The following is a 16,424-nucleotide window of genomic DNA, read 5'->3' on the forward strand; positions in this document are numbered from 1 at the left end:
TGCGAGGACACAGCCCTGTTTCACTCCGCTTCGGATGTCAAAGGGATCTGATGTTGAGCCGTCAAAAACTACAGTGCCTTTCATTCCATCGTGGAGGGACCTGATGATGTTAAGGAGACGAGGTGGACATCCAATCTTGGGAAGTATTTTGAAAAGGCCATCCCTGCTAACCAAGTCAAATGCTTTTGTAAGGTCTATGAAGGCCACTAAGAGTGGCTGTTGTTGTTCCCTGCATTTCTCCTGCAACTGTCGGAGGGAGAATACCATGTCAGTGGTGGATCTATTTGTTCGAAATCCGCACTGTGATTCCGGATAGACTCTGTCTGCAAGCACCTGGAGCCTCTTCAGCACAACACGGGCAAGCAGCTTCCCTACAACGCTAAGAAGAGAGATACCACGGTAGTTATTGCAGTCACCCCTGTCACCTTTGTTCTTGTACAACGTGACAATGTTTGCGTCCTTCATGTCCTGTGGTACTCCACCTTCCCTCCAGCAGAGACAAAAGATTTCATACAGTTCGGTGATGATGATCTCCTTACCGCATTTCAGCACTTCAACAGGGATGTTGTCCCTTCCAGGTGCCTTGCCAGAGGTGAGGGAATCCAAGGCCGCATTTATTTCTGCTAGGGTTGGTTCGCTGTCCAGCTCTTCCAAGACAGGCAGGCACTCAATGTTATTTAATGCTTCTTCGGTTACTACATTCTTTCTGGAATATAGCTCGGAGTAGTGCTGCACCCAGCGTTCCATCTGCTGTGCTCGGTCCTGGATGATCACACCTGTAGTAGACTTTAAGGGAGCAGATTTCTTCTGTAATGGACCTAAGGCCTGCTTGATACCATCATACATTCCTTTGATGTTACCTGTGTCCGCTGCTATCTGTATCTGAGAGCAAAGCTGAAGCCAATAGTCATTGGAGCATCTCCTGGCAGCCTGTTGGACTTGGCTACGAGCGGCTCGAAGAGCTTGCAGGTTGTACTTGCTAGGACAGGCTTTGTATGCTGCTAGAGCTCTTCTCTTATCCTCAATGGCTGGCATTAACTCCTCCGAATGGGCTTCGAACCAGTCAGCCATCTTTCTGGTCTTCTTGCCGAAGGTGGACAAGGCGGTGTTGTAGACAGTGTTCTTGAAAGTGGGCGGCATATAAATTAAATAAATAAATAAATAAATAAATAAATAAATACAAATGAAGGGAGGAAATGTCCACAGCCTTTGAAAGACACAAGGTTTCCTTCGGTTGTGGCTCCTCGCAAGATTGTAAGCTTACCTCTGGGTGGAATTAAGGTTGTAAGTATCCAGAATATAAATTGTGTAGAGCAGAAGAGGTAACTGGTGCCTGTGGGGTGCATGTGGCTTCCAGTCCCACCACATCCCTTTGTCCTGGGAGGAAACAGAGGGGTGAATGCTGCTTTGGGTCCCTTCGCCTCATATGACCCCGATTTAATTGGCCATTGGAGGCTGTTAGAGATTTCATTCCGTTAAAAATACAGAACAACCTGTTCTGTTTTAATTAAATCCATGTTCCACTTAACAGAAACAGACAGTAGCAACCTTCGTAATAAAAATGAGGATCAGCAAAGCCATTTCTTTGGCTACAGCCTACCCTCGGGTTGCTGGCAAATGTGAAAAACGGCCCCCAGCCTTTCTGAGATCACCCGCCCCAGTTCAGATTAAATGAAACCATACAAAGGCATGTGACTCACCTCTGTGGGAGGCCTTCAGTCCCATTAATGAGCATGCCCAGCACTAGTGTAGGATAAACCAGAAATACGGGGTATGCGTACACTTTTCCCCCAGCATGGTGATCAGCTGTTCCTTCATCAACCCCCACGTGGCCTTTCTGTTGCCCCCCAATGGGGCTTATCTGAAGTCTACTTTGCACCTTCTGATTTCATACCCGTTGCACCGCTGTGCAAATTCGTCCATTGTCTTTTTTTAGTAGCTTATGCATCTTCTTTTCTCATTTATATGTATTTGCTCTTCCCCAAGGTAGCATATAAAATATGATGGCCATGTGTTTAACGTATGATGATGTTTCTATAAAGCATACTCAGCAACTGTATATTTCAGTGAATTAGAAGCCCAATGAAGGTTAGAGCCGACTAAAATCAAATCAGCAACAGACGAGAAAGTGACAGCTCTGCTTATTGTACTCTCAGCAAATATTTGAAATGGGCCCTCATGGGGCAGTCTTAATACAGTGCTTACAGTTCTTGTGTTTGCTCATGCATTAATGAAAGCACATCATTTCAGCTTTCCGTGGAGGAGGCTTGAATCGATCTTTTCTGTTCTTCAATATTAAGTCTTTGCCATGATGCCCTAGGAAAAAAAAATAAGGGGAAAGAAGACCTTATCAGAGACATTGCAAATTGTGATATCTGAACATCTATCTCACTGTGTGTTGGAGCTTTCTGCTGGCTAATAAAATTAAACATCGCATAATCTCTCCTGCCTTGGTGGCCTGGAAAAAAAATTACAAAACATTTGGGTAATCAGAAAATGAAGATAAGGAGGACTGCCAGTTTTACAAGCTGTGAATAAGCCTGCCAAGTAGAGCCAGGGGATTCGTTTTCATCGTGGCGTTTTTGCTCTATAACTCAAGACTACCGTCCTCCCCTTTTCATCTTTCTCTGTCTGATGGGCACATGCATGGCAATGGACCACTGCTTTGTGCTTTGCACAAAGAAGGAAACGGGTTCACTGACAGTGGTGGGTGGACCTCAAGCTAATGAACCAACTTTGGTTTTACTTAGAACCCCAAGGAGGCAAGAGACCCGCTGGAAAGGGCATGTAGGCATATACAATGGAATGGACACCTACGTGAAGCGCCACGTCAGTGCTTTTGAGCACACATGCTCATGCCAGGAATCTTTTCAATACCGTTGCATCACTTCATATGGACAAGAGTCAGTGAGGCAGCTGCTGGGGGGGCGAGAGGCAGGCAATGGCAGCAGAGTGTTGGGGGGGGCAGGGGGCTGAGTACTGTGAAGCTTGCTCCATGCCCCTTAAATTAGCTTGCTGGATACTGTCCATCTTCAGAGTTGAAGGAAAATCTGGCTGTCACAGTGGAGCATCAGTAAATAAGTATTTATTACTGGTACTTTTAATATTTGCTGTTTATCTATATCTTTGTGCAAAATCAGTTTGTACCATACGAGCAAGTTCAATCGATACCGTCTTAGAAACCTAGCCTATTTATTCATTCTCCTGTCAAGCGTTGAGAAATCATCATCCAAAGCTTTGCTTTGTCTTTGAATGGGGGGAAAAGTCATACGGAGACATTCACAACTCTTCCCCATAGTTGGATGCACCCGTGTTTAAGCACGGTGATTGACAAGTATATTCAAAAGTCTGCCTACCTTCCTGAAAAACTGTGACGATGGATATTGCAATGAAGTGGTAATGCTGAGCTGAAAGCTGAAACTTGGTAGAAGCGTATAGAAGCCAGGTCGTGGTGTTTCTGAAACTGTGCATACCCTTGCTCAGTTCTCTGGAAGCAGTACATGACTGACCGTTAACATTTTAATGGAATTCAGTTGTAGGATAATGCTTTTTGTTCTGTTTCCTTTTCTTATTTCCACCAGACTGTGGCTTGAATGTTCATAAGCAGTGTTCCAAGATGGTCCCAAATGACTGCAAACCTGACCTGAAGCATGTTAAGAAAGTGTACAGCTGTGATCTCACCACCCTGGTAAAAGCCCACTTCACAAAGAGACCAATGGTTGTAGACATGTGCATTAGGGAGCTTGAATCTAGAGGTAAGCTGTTCCCCGAGGCACCTGTTGCCGTGTTCATGGTCCCTTTATAGCCCGCTCTGAGTCGACAGAGGTCCTGATCTCAAAGACATTTTGCATGGGGCATTGCAAGTTTCTCTGTTTCTCTGAGCATTTAATATTCTGAACAACTGATGTTCAATATTTAATTTGCATCAGATGTTAAAAAATATCATGTTTCTGGGGAATCCTCTTTTTACCTAGGACTATGGAGTTGATCTACAACTTTCAACGTATTGTTATAACATTGCACAATATACCAATAGCTTGTTGGCAGTGCACTTTGATGATGTTTATGCTTGCTAGTGATGTTCCTCGTACTAATATGGTTTTGAGAGAAAGGATAGATAAAATATATATAGCTACTCTCTGGTAATTACACATTATTTTCTCCTCCAAGTCTTCCCTGCCTAATCACACTTTGCTTGATTGCTGTTTATGTGATATTTAAATACATGCAAATCAGTTTAAGTATTCCAATGTGAGTGGTTTGTTTCCAAATTCCTTCTTAATTTGGTGGCACCCTCCACACTCTAGGAGCCATTATCATAAATATGTTTGGATAAAATTATTGGGTGACAGTTCTCTTGATTGAGGAGTGAGGGCGGATGGTGAAGTTTAGGCTCAGAAAGAAAGGTGAGGCTTTTAAAGCTTAGCTCTTATTTATGAATTGCTAGCTGGAAAGAATCTGACTGAAAGGATACATGTTATGTTTAATCTAGTGATGTTTTTAACTTAACAGGTCTCAATTCTGAAGGACTCTACAGAGTATCTGGATTCAGTGATCTCATTGAAGATGTCAAAATGGCTTTTGATAGAGGTATATTCTTTTCTAGACACCGTTACAGCCACTACACTGGCTAAATCCAAAGATCTGATTTTTCATGACCCTTAGAAATTTGTGTTTCTGGAACAGCCTGTTTATTCATATCGGGCAAGAAGCAATTTTTCAGACTGAGGCTGCAACTACACTGGCAAGTCAAATTGGAGTGCTTCGGGTTATGCTGCAGCTTGATTCACAGCCTGTTTTACGCTTCAGATTCGGTGATCACATGGCGACTATGAGTTGTTTTGGTGTCAGCGTCCACACTGGGTCCATAATCTAATGTGATTTGGTCTGCACCACAACATTCAGGCCTCCCTTCCTTTGATCCTGCCTACTGTTGGTCCCTGGCTCTCCTTTTATGGTTCATTGTGAAGCCAGTGGGCTGTTTAAAGAATTGCATGGTGCTAGGGAAAATGGAACAGGTTTCCAACATTACCAATAACATTTGTTGTTGTTGTTTAGTCATTAAGTCGTGTCCAACTCTTCATGACCCCATGGACCAGAGCACGCCAGGCCCTTCTGTCTTCCACTACCTCCCTGAATTTGGTCACATTCATATTGGTAGCTTCGGTGACACTGTCCAGCCATCTCATCCTCTGTCGTCCCCTTCTCCTCTTGTCTTCATACTTTCCCAACATCAGGGTCTTTTCCAGGGAGTCTTCTCTTCTCATGAAGCTCTTTAATTCCTCCTCACTTTCTGTCATCAGAGTGGTATTATCTGCATATCAGAGGTTGTTGATATTCCTGCAGTCTTAATTCTGGTTTCGGATTCATCCAGTCCAGCCTTCTGCATGATGTATTCTGCATATAAGTTAAATAAGCAGGGAGACAATATACAGCCTTGTACTCCTTTCCTAATTTTGAACCAATCAGTTGTTCCATATCCAGTTCTAACTGTTGCTTCCTGCCCCACATAGAGATTTCTCAGGAGACAGATAAGGTGGTCAGGCACTCCCATTTCTTTAAGAACTTGCCATAGTTTGCTGTGGTCCACACAGTCAAAGGTTTTTGCATAGTCAATGAAGCAGAAGTAGATGTTTTTCTGGAACTCTCTGACTTTCTCCATAAAGTTAGCACATGTTAGCAATTTGGTCTCTAGTTCCTCTGCCCCTTCAAAATCCAGCCTGTACTTCTGGGAGTTCTTGGTCCACATACTGCTGAAGCCTACCTTGTAGGATTTTGAGCATAACCTTGCTAGCGTGTGAAATGAGTACAATTGTACAGTAATTGGAGCATTATTTAGGATTGGGATGTAGACTGATCTTTTTCAGTCCTCTGACCACTGCTAAGTTTTCGAAACTTGCTGGCACTTTAAAGTGTAGCACTTTAATAGTGGCATCTTTTAAGATTTTAATTAGTTCAACTGGAATGCCATCACCTCCACTGGCCTTGTTGTTAGCCAGGCTTTCTAAGGCCTACTTGACTTCACTCTCCAGGATGTCTGGCTCAAGGTCAGCAACCACACTATCTGGGTTGTCTGGGACATCCAGATCTTTCTGGTATAATTCCTCTGTGTATTCTTGCCACCTCTTCTTGATGTCTTCTGCTTCTGTGAGGTCCCTACCATTTTTGTCCTTTATCACATCCATCTTTGCACAAAATGTTCCTTTAACAGCTCCAGTTTTCTTGAACAGATCTCTGGTTTTTCCCTTTCTATTATTTTCTTCTATTTCTTTGCACTGTTCATTTAAGAAGGCCCTCTTGTCTCTCCTTGCTACTCTTTGGAAGTCTGCATTCAATTTTCTGTAACTTTCCCTATCTCCCTTGCATTTTGTTTCCCTTCTCTTCTCTGCTATTTGTAAGGACTCGATGGACAGCCACTTTGCTTTCTTACATTTCCTTTTCTTTAGGATGGTTTTTGTTGCTGCCTCCTGTACAATGTTACGAGCATCTATCCAAAGTTCTTCAGGCACTCTGTCCACCAAATCTAGTTCCTTAAATCTGTTCTTCACTTCCACTGTGTATTCATAAGGGATTTGATTTGATTATACCTGACTAGCCCAGTGGTTTTTCCTACTTTCTTCAGTTTAAGCTTGAGTTTTGCTTTAAAAAAGCTGATGGTCAGAGCCACAGTCAGCTCCAGGTCTTGTTTTAGCTCACTGGTTCTTAACCTTGGGTTACTCAGGAGTTTTGGACTGCAACTCCCAGAAGCCTTCACCACCAACTGTGCTGGCTGGGGTTTCTGGGAGTTGCAGTTCAAAAGCATCCGAGTAACAAAGGTTAAGAACCACTGTTTTAGCTGACTGTATAGAGCTTTTCCATCTTTGGGTACAAAGAACATAATCAATCTGATTTGGGTAATGTCCATCTGGTGAAGTCCATGTATATAGTAGCCTCTTGTGTTGTTGGAAAAGAGTGTTTGTGATGACCAGCTTGTTCTCTTGACAAAACTATATTAGCCTTTGCCCTGCTTCGTTTTGAACTCCAAGGCCAAACTTACCTGTTGTTCCTTTTATCATACCCCATAACATACAAATACATAAATATATTCTGCAGAAACATAATAGTCTGCTCTTGCTCATCAGAGTTATTTCTCTTTCATATCCATATTTATCCTTTTCAGGAAATATCACTTTATCTTTTATAGGTCACATAAAAGCCTTTGACTGTATGAATCATGAGTAGCTATGGGCTACAAATAGGTGTTTTAGGACAGAGTGCAGAGAAAGAAAATGGTTTCCCATAAGCAAAGATATCGGACAAGTGTGTGTTTTATCTGTTCTGTCTGAATGCAGAACATATTGTATAGAAAATTTGGACTAGGTTTATATTAAGGAGGAATTACAATTGCTTGAGGAAATATTTATTATTAATTTATTACTTTGATTTATATACCGCCTCATTCGTGTCAAAGCACTATTCTGGGTGGCTTATAGACAGTTAAAAGAAACTACAGAAAAATAAATATAACAAAATAACAAAAGCATGGTCTAAAAACTTAAACAATGGTACAACCAATTTTCGAGGAGAGGCAAGACTGGAGGCAAAGCATTCACCCATGGTAGATGTGAAAGGCCTCCTTGAATAGTAGTGTTTTAACTACCTCCTAAATGAATACAGGGAAGAGGCCAGGTGTAGCTCCTCTGGGAGTTGTTTCCATAACATAGGTGCCACCATCGAGAAGGCCCTACCTCAAGTAGATGAGTTTCAGGCCTTTCTTGGGGTGGTTACACCGAAGAGCCCAGCCTGAGAGGATCTGGTGGGTTGGGCAGATGACATTGAGAAAAGACACTCCAACAGGTAATGTGATTCCAAACCATGAAGGGCTTTATACGTGAGTGTCAGAACCTTGAACCTGATAATATTTGTTATTGTGTTCAAAATCCCGTTTGTGTATGAATTGTACTTTAAATAGTATTGTTGCTTATGTTTCTTTCAGGCTCCTATTTGTTTATAGTTATACATAGTTTGCGTTTTTGTCTTTTTACCTGCAGACGGGGAAAAAGCAGATATTTCGGTGAATATGTACGAAGACATCAATATTATCACAGGTGCACTTAAACTGTACTTCAGGGACTTGCCAATTCCACTAATCACATATGATGCCTACCCAAAGTTTATAGAGTCTGCAAGTAAGCATTCGATGAAGCTGTTTATCAACTGAAAAGTGTGTGTGTGTGTGTGTTGGTTTTTATTGTCTAGGTTTCTTATGCTTTATGAAACAGCCAAATAATCCAAGTCACCCTTAAGCTCGTTGAGGTCAACAGCTTTCTTGGCCAAGAATATCTTGTTATAGCAGAACGATGGATGGCGTCACCCAGGCAGACAGGCTTTTCCACAATGATCATGTCTTTGGTTCTGTGTCAGTGATATGTGGCTCCTCTTCCGTTTTTGTCCATGGCTAAACTGATACCGAGTGGCAGTACCTCTGAGAAAGGCAGAGAATAAGACAGGTGCCTAAGTTCCCCTTCTTCTGGAGAGGATGGCCACAGTGGGTTTTCTGCATGAGGGCAGGGTGTCGTAACTCTTGATGTAGCCACAGAGACCTGGATGGACCGAATTAGTGCACAGCTTGGATGCCCCGTTCTCAGTGCGGAAGGGGTATTCACAGCCAACAACCATCCTTTTAGCTAATACACATTTTGGTTCATTTTTTGAACCAAGAATTGTATTGCAAAGCTTAGAGAAAGATTTTTCCTGGAAGCGTGCATTTACCTAACAGTGTAAATGACACAAAATTTTTGAGCACTCTAGCACAAATCTCTTCTGTGTGAGGCGTACCGTGTGAATTAGGTAGTTGTGATAGGAAAGCAACCACCAGCTATGTTCCCAGATAGATAACATTAGCTGTGTAAACCAAATAAAACATTTCCTTCTTCTATGATTAATGTTAAGCTCAGGTTCAAACCCCTTATGTTTGCCACAGCTATTCCTCCTTCTGATTTTACCTTTAAAAAGGACATGGACAGATGGAATTCCATAAGAGTTAAGATATCTCTTTGGTTTTCCTTTTGTCTAATTCTCTCAGATGACAGTAGAAAATATCTATATTAAGACATGGTTATGTGGGAAAGACATTCCTTTAGTTTCGTTTTCTGCATCCTTTTGCTTAAATCTGATGCCCCTATCTCCGTTTCAGAAACCACAGATCCTGATGAACAGCTGGAGATACTTCATGAAGCATTGGAACTACTGCCACCTGCACACTGTGAAACCTTACGTTATCTCATGGCACATTTAAAGAGGTACAGAAATGGAAGATCCTGCACTCAGTGAATCTGGTTATATATTTTCAGAGGAACATGATTAGCTTAGTCTGGAATTACTTGGTTCTTTGAGGCCACAGGCCATATCCTGCATCGTACAGATGGACCAAAATCTTACTGCTTAGCATAGTAAAGCACACTAGAAAAGACCCATTGAATCAGTTGAGATTTAGTGAGCTAGCTCCTCGGGACATTTCTTTGATCCAGAGGAACCTACGACGTACTATGCTAAAGTAAATCTCAGTTACAGGAGGCCCATTTGAATCAGCGAAACTTTTGGAAGAGTTGGTTTACTGAATTCCATTGATTTCAGTGGACCTACTCTAGTGTAATTTACTAGGCTAAGCAAGAGGAGTTTGTCTGTAATCTTTAAGAAGAGCCAGGAATAAGAAAGATAAGACAAAGGGTGATGCTGCCAAGCAAAGCCTTTTGAATGTAAATAAAGATATTAATTGGTCTTTGTTCTCTGTCACACCAGCACTTAAGTGACTTCTGTCCCTTTTGATATCTTAAAAGCCAGCCTCCCCAAGAGACATGTAAGTTCCATTAATCAGGAGTTATGTTGGCTATTCAAAGCATAACCTATATAGCTTAGGACAGCATTTACTTAGTGTATCTATGCTTCTCTCTTACTTTGATCGTGCATATGTGGATCCCTAGAACTAGCTGTTTCTCAGTCTTTTAATATTTTCCCATTGTTATTTGCAATCTAAATACTTTGGCCTTACCTTTAAAGCTTGGCTAACTTGCATTTGTTATTCTGCTAGCTACAGGATATTTTTAAGTGGTCTGTTCGACTGGCCAAGATGTGGCACTGTTGAGCATGTCTGCAAAAGCATTGTTTCAAAACTGAAAGATCCTTTGACTCAAAACTTCCTGATTGCTGTTATGCAGTTATAGGTAATCAGTTTCTGAAGAAGGATGGGAATGCCCCCCACCCTGCCTCACATCCCTGTCAATAAAAATAGCTACATCAAAACTAACCCAAGAGTGTTTAAGACAGAAACAATTTGGATATGCATGATGAAGAGATAAAGATTTCCTGCTGAGAATGTATCACTCAAATTCACTTCAGTCTTCTGGGGAAAAATTACCATGTCAGAGATGGGGTGCAAAAGTAACTTCATGAAACTTAAGATTTAAACTGGCCACTTGCAGGTCAATAATAAAATGCAACAAATATTTCAAGCAAATTGTAATGACTGAAGTCCTGTTGCATAACATGCCTGAAGGGTGATGACATCACCAAAAGGTTGAAGTTTGACATCACCAAAAGGGTGAAGTTTTTACTATTTAAAAACTTTATCCTTCTGCCCTGCAGCTTGTCTGACTCCCCGTCACCATTTTCACCACATGGAAGCTGTAGGAGCTGCAGGACAGAAGGAGGAAGTCTTTAATTGCCAAAAATCTCCCCTTCTGGAGACGACATTACCTTTCCACAGGTGTAAGTTATACAACAGGATTTGAGCCAGTACATGGTGAATGTGTTGCTGTGAGCAATGGATACTTAGAAGGTTGGAGATCTTCATAGTTCTGCACAGTAAGAGCTGAGATAACATCTTTCCTGGAGATACTATAATGCTTTCTTCAACAATTTTTAAAAGTAAGTGGAAAGAGCCAAATCTTCCCCTCCATGTATTCAGTAAAATGGGTACATTGAAGTATCGTGCGCTTCTAACAACTGAGGAGAGAGTATATGTGAATGAGAGAAAAAGGGAGGTTGTGAACCAGTCATTTTCTTTTCTATGTTCCTTCATGTTCTTGCTGAATAATTGTAACTGAAAAGTAATTCCAGATTTATTTATTTATTTATTTATTCAATTTATATGCCGCCCACACTACCCAGAGGTCTCTGGGCGGCTTACAATAATTAAAATTCAATACAGTAAAAGATAAAATAATTAAAATACAATTAAGATACAATTAAAATTGCCATCAGACCCACAGCTAATATTATTTCAATTAAAAGCCTTCTGGAACAGGAGGGTTTTGACCTGGCGCCGAAATATCATCAGCGTCGGCGCCAGACGAATCTCAGTCGGGAGGGCATTCCATAGTCTGGGGGCAGCTGCCGAAAAGGCCCTTTGTCTACAAGCCGTCCCTCTTACCTCCTTAAGGGACGGCTCTTTCAAAAGGCCCCCCTGGCTAGATCTTAACTGCCAGGTAGGTTCATATGGAAGGAGGCGGTCCTTCAGGTATCCAGGGCCCAAGCCGTTTAGGGCTTTATATGTCAAAACAAGCACTTTGAATTGGGCCCGGGCAGCAACTGGTAGCCAATGTAACTTATACAGAATCGGCTTGATATGTTCCCTGGCGGCTGCACCACTCACCAGCTGCGCAGCTCGATTCTGGACCAGTTGCAGTCGCCGGACCGTCTTCAAAGGCAGCCCCACGTAAAGCGCATTGCAGTAATCTATGCGGGATGTTACCAGTGCATGTGTGACTGTCATGAGACTCCGCTCGTCCAGGTAGGGCCGTAGCTGGTATAATTTCCGCAGCTGAAGGAAGGCGCCCCTGGCCACCGAGTCCACCTGGGCTTCCGGTGTTAGACTGGGGTCCAGGAGCACCCCCAAGCTGCGGACCCTGTCCCTTAGGGGGAGTGTAACCCCATTCAGGGCGGGGAAATGGCCCTCCAGCCTGTCCGGTGAAGCACCCACTAACAGCACTTCCGTCTTGTCTGGATTGAGTTTCAATTTATTAACCCTCATCCAGTCCATTATCAGGTCCAGACACGAGTTCAGCACAGAAACTGCCTCACCTGGATTGGTGGAAAACGAGAGGTAGAGCTGAGTATCGTCAGCATATTGCTGACTCCTCAGCCCAAACCTCCTGATGACCTCTCCCAGCGGTTTCATGTAGATGTTGAACAGCGTGGGGGACAGTATTGAGCCCTGAGGAACCCCATGACATAACTGCCATGGGGCAGAGCAACTGTCCCCCAGCACCACCCTCTGGACACGGTCAGCCAGGAAGGAGCGGAACCACTGTAAAACGGTGCCCCCAACTCCCAACCCAGCCAGCCTATCCAGAAGGACACCATGGTCGATGGTGTCGAAAGCCGCTGAGAGGTCCAGGAGTATCAACAGGGTCACACTCCCCCTGTCTCTCTCCCGACAAAGGTCATCGTACAGGGCGACCAAGGCAGTCTCTGTACCAAAACCCGGCCTGAAACCCGATTGAAATGGATCCAGAAAATCCGTTTCATCCAGCAGCACCTGGAGTTGCCCAGCCACAACCCGCTCCAACACCTTGCCCAAATAAGGGAGGTTCGCCACTGGTCGGTAGTTGACCACCAGCCTTGGGTCCAGGTTAGGCTTTTTAAGGAGTGGTCGAATTACCGCCTCTTTCAAGGCGGTAGGGACCACTCCCTCTCTCAGAGAGGCGTTCACGGCCTCCTGGACCCAGGTGCGAACCCCCCTGGCTGATCTTCTAATTAGCCAGGATGGGCAAGGGTCAAGCGGAGTGGTGGTAGAACAGACAGATCCAAGCACCCTGTCCACATCATCAGGTCTCAACAATTGAAACTCATCCATTAATACTGGACCTAAGCACGGCGCACTGGACACATCCTCTGATTCTGCAGTAACTGTGGAGTCCAACCCACTGCGAATCTGAGCGATTTTTCCCTCAAAATGTATGGCAAACTCATCACAGCGAGCTGATGAGCAGTCCGGGTCCTCCACCGGATTTCCCGGTTGAAGAAGATCCCGGACCACCCGAAACAGCTCTGCTGGACGACATTCTGAGGAAGCAATATGGCTGGAGAAATATTGCCGTTTCGCCAGCCGTATTGCCACGAAATAGGCCCAATAATGGGCTCTAAGTCGTGTTCGATCAGACTCCCAGCGGGGTGATCGGGGTGCACATTGATTGAATACCACATATTATTTGAGATTATTTCAATGAGAAATAAACAGGCTTAGTTCCTAATTTAAATAAATCCTAAAAATGATTTCTAGGTTTTCCCATGTAAATATTAATTAGCATGTACAAATGTTATGCAGATTTGTCTCACAGTATGATGGATCCCAAATCTTTTAAATGCTTAGCAACAACCCAACATAAGGCATCACTTACAGGGATGCTCACTCAGATATCTGAAAGCGAGGAAACAGCCAATAGAGTCTTACCAAATTCATTTGGGGTCAGCCAGTTTACTATATTCAGAGTAACTATAAATAGAAATTGCAGAGGTTGGCCAACTTGAGAACAGTTCGCTTAACAACTACCAGTTCCTGGCAATCATTAGAGGTATCTAAAATGATTTAATTCCAGACAGTGTATTTAAGAGTTCCTGACTTGGGGGTGGGGAATAATATTTTGTTTATAATTCATGAAGTTTGGGACAATGGCTATTTAGTCATTTATATTTAATATATCCTGGTAAGGCTTTATTTTGAGTTGTAAGTCAGTAATATACATTAGAGCTTTTGCTTAATCTGTTCACAAACTAATTTACAAATTCTAACTTTTACCTAGAGAGGCAGTTAACTGCCATAAAGACAATCACAGAGTCTCAAGACAGCAGTTTGCATTCTGCATCTTAGAGCAGAGAACAGGGAAGAGAGCCATCTTAGCAGTATCCTGTTTCCCTGAAAATGACCCCTAACCTGAAAATAAGCCCTAGTATGATTTTTCAGGATGCTCGTAATATAAGCCCTGCCCCAAAAATAAGCCCCAGTTAAGTGAAACCCCACCCTCCACCACTGTGCAGCAACCAGAAAAAGATGACGACTGTATTTGAATAAATGTAGATTGATTTACATGAAACAAATAAAACATATGTTGACAGTCATATCCAATTAGAATTTGTCTACCACGTTTTAGGGGACATGGTAGCCCTGCGGGTTAAACTGCAGAAGCCTCTCTGCTGCAAGGTCAGAAGACCAGCAGTCGTGAGATCGAATCCATGCGAGGGAGTGAGGGCCCGTTGCTTGTCCCAGCTCCCGCCACCCTAGCGGTTCGAAAGCATGCAAAATGCAAGTAGATAAATAGGGACCATCTCAGTGGGAAGGTAACAGCGTTCCGTGTCTAAGTTGCACTGGCCATGTGACCATGGAAGAATGTCTTCGGACAAAACGCTGGCTCTATGACTTGGAAACACGGATGAGCACCGCCCTCTAGAGTCAAACACGACTGGGCTAAATGTCAAGGGGAACCTTTGCCACTTTTAGTAGCCATCACCACCACACATTGTTGCACAACTGACATAATTAACATTCTGCTATGTAATGGGATACTTCTTTTTGCCTGCCTTGAACCTCTCCCCATCCAGCTGCATCAGATGACCCTGAGTTTTAGCATTGTATGGCAGGGGAAAGGACTCCCTTTTCACAGCTTTGACTTGATAAAGCAGAGGTCAACAATTGCTTGTGACAGTTAACTACAAGCCAGTGCAGAAACCCAGAGGGATGCCCCATTCTCTTGGTGCTTATCATTGATGACCATGTATTTAAACCTCACTGAAGACGAAAACACCCCTAATCATGCCTTGATGGCTCCATGTTTTGTGTTTCCGTCCATCCCATTCTGCCAGCTTCTAGCCACTGCTTCGCAAAACAGGCTTACCACAAGCCCTGGAGAACCACCATTTCAGTAACTAAGAAACCTTGGGAGTTAGAGTTCTGTGAGTGGGTTGCAGTTGCAGCCATGACAACTGTTTGAAGCTAAGTTCCGTACATGATGTAGATGTGGCTCTTGTGTTGTTGTGTTGTGGTATGAGGATACCAGCTCCTAACATCTGCTGATGACTTGCCATTTAACCCTTGCCTTCTTTGTTCCAGGGTAACGCTCCATGAAAAAGAGAATCTCATGAACGCTGAGAACCTTGGGATTGTTTTTGGGCCAACCCTAATGCGAGCACCAGAGCTTGACCCAATGGCCGCCCTGAATGATATCCGTTATCAGAGACTTGTGGTGGAGATGCTTATAAAAAACGAAGATATTTTATTTTGAACTTCTTTTGTTGAGTTGGGGGGGCGCGCATATGATTTAAATGGAAAACAGTGGAGATCTGGGGATGATGAAGGAACATTTTGCAGTAACTGAGCCAGCTTCTGTCGCTACATTCCAGTAGTGAGGTTTCAGTGTAGGAAAGATGCTTCTTCGCTTGCCTCTGTGACATTGTTCAGACCAAGTTGGGAATGAAGGTAACATGGATTGTACTGTCCAGTACTGGGAGGTCTGGGTTGTTTCAAGGTAGGACAGGGAATCGAAGTTTGGATGGTCTGCTTCTTGCTCAATCTCTCTTGTGAGGCTTCTCGTATGCAGGACACAACAGACACAGTACAGCATCTGTCTTCTGGGATAGTCTGTGATTGTACTCTAGCATGTTTCTCTGTGTAAATCTGTTGTGGTTTTCTTTTTATGCTCTGTAATTGGTTTCTGATATTTCATGCAGGCGAAGGAAAGCAGAGTGCAGTGGACCAAAGCCTGCCTCCTCTCGTTGACATTGCCTCTTCTTCTTTTCCTATGTTGACGGATGATTACTTCTTAGGTTCCATACAATTTCTTTTAAATGGTGGAATACATTTTCTTGTATTGGAAATATATTCTGGCTGCCACTTTCAAGAATGCCTTTTTTGTGTGTGGTTCCAGTTAAAGATGGCTATGCTGAGTGAGTGTGGATAACTTTGTTGGTGGTTGTTCTTAAATTGTCATTTTGTATTTTTATTGGGCATGCATGTTAATTTATTAAAATTTTGCATTAGAACCATAACACATCCGGCTACAAGGTTTATTCTCCCAGGGTGACAGTGACTGGGGACATGCATCCCTATCCCATACATATTTGTATGAGACTGACTAGTGGCCAGTAGAAGCTCTAAGTCAGTCTCAGTTCAGTGAAGCTTATATGGAAGCACTGTATTTTTCTGTGTATAAGACGCCCCCATGTATAAGACACCCTCCACTTTTCTAATCCAAAATTAAGAAATCTAAGTGGGGCTTAGCAAGTGTAGAGGGAAAGGGATCAAAGCCCTGCAGGATCTCTTTGATCCCTGCTTTCCCTTCTGCTTGTTTTTGTTCTCTCCTCAGCTTACTTCCGTGTATAAGACGACCCTCAATTTTTGTTCTAAAGATTTTAGAGAAAAGTATAGTCTTATACATGGAAAAAATACAGTA

The 16,424-nt window shown here is 43.1% G+C and overlaps 1 protein-coding gene across 2 annotated transcripts in view; it reads left to right on the top strand.

The window, feature by feature from the left end:
- The window catches only part of CHN1 (chimerin 1), a 141,795-nt gene extending 125,775 nt beyond the window's left edge, over positions 1-16,020 (top strand). For both annotated transcript variants that reach the window (XM_020805156.3, XM_078394068.1), the window contains exons 9-13: positions 3,582-3,755; positions 4,513-4,590; positions 8,031-8,168; positions 9,176-9,281; positions 15,086-16,020. In XM_020805156.3, the coding sequence (XP_020660815.1) occupies positions 3,582-3,755; positions 4,513-4,590; positions 8,031-8,168; positions 9,176-9,281; positions 15,086-15,257 (668 nt within the window). In that variant the 3' untranslated portion in view covers positions 15,258-16,020. The remainder of the gene's footprint in view (positions 1-3,581; positions 3,756-4,512; positions 4,591-8,030; positions 8,169-9,175; positions 9,282-15,085) is intronic.
- Positions 16,021-16,424: the final 404 nt, after the last annotated feature.

The sequence above is a fragment of the Pogona vitticeps genome, chromosome 1 (assembly GCF_051106095.1).
Source record: "Pogona vitticeps strain Pit_001003342236 chromosome 1, PviZW2.1, whole genome shotgun sequence".
NCBI classification, from domain to species: domain Eukaryota; kingdom Metazoa; phylum Chordata; class Lepidosauria; order Squamata; family Agamidae; genus Pogona; species Pogona vitticeps.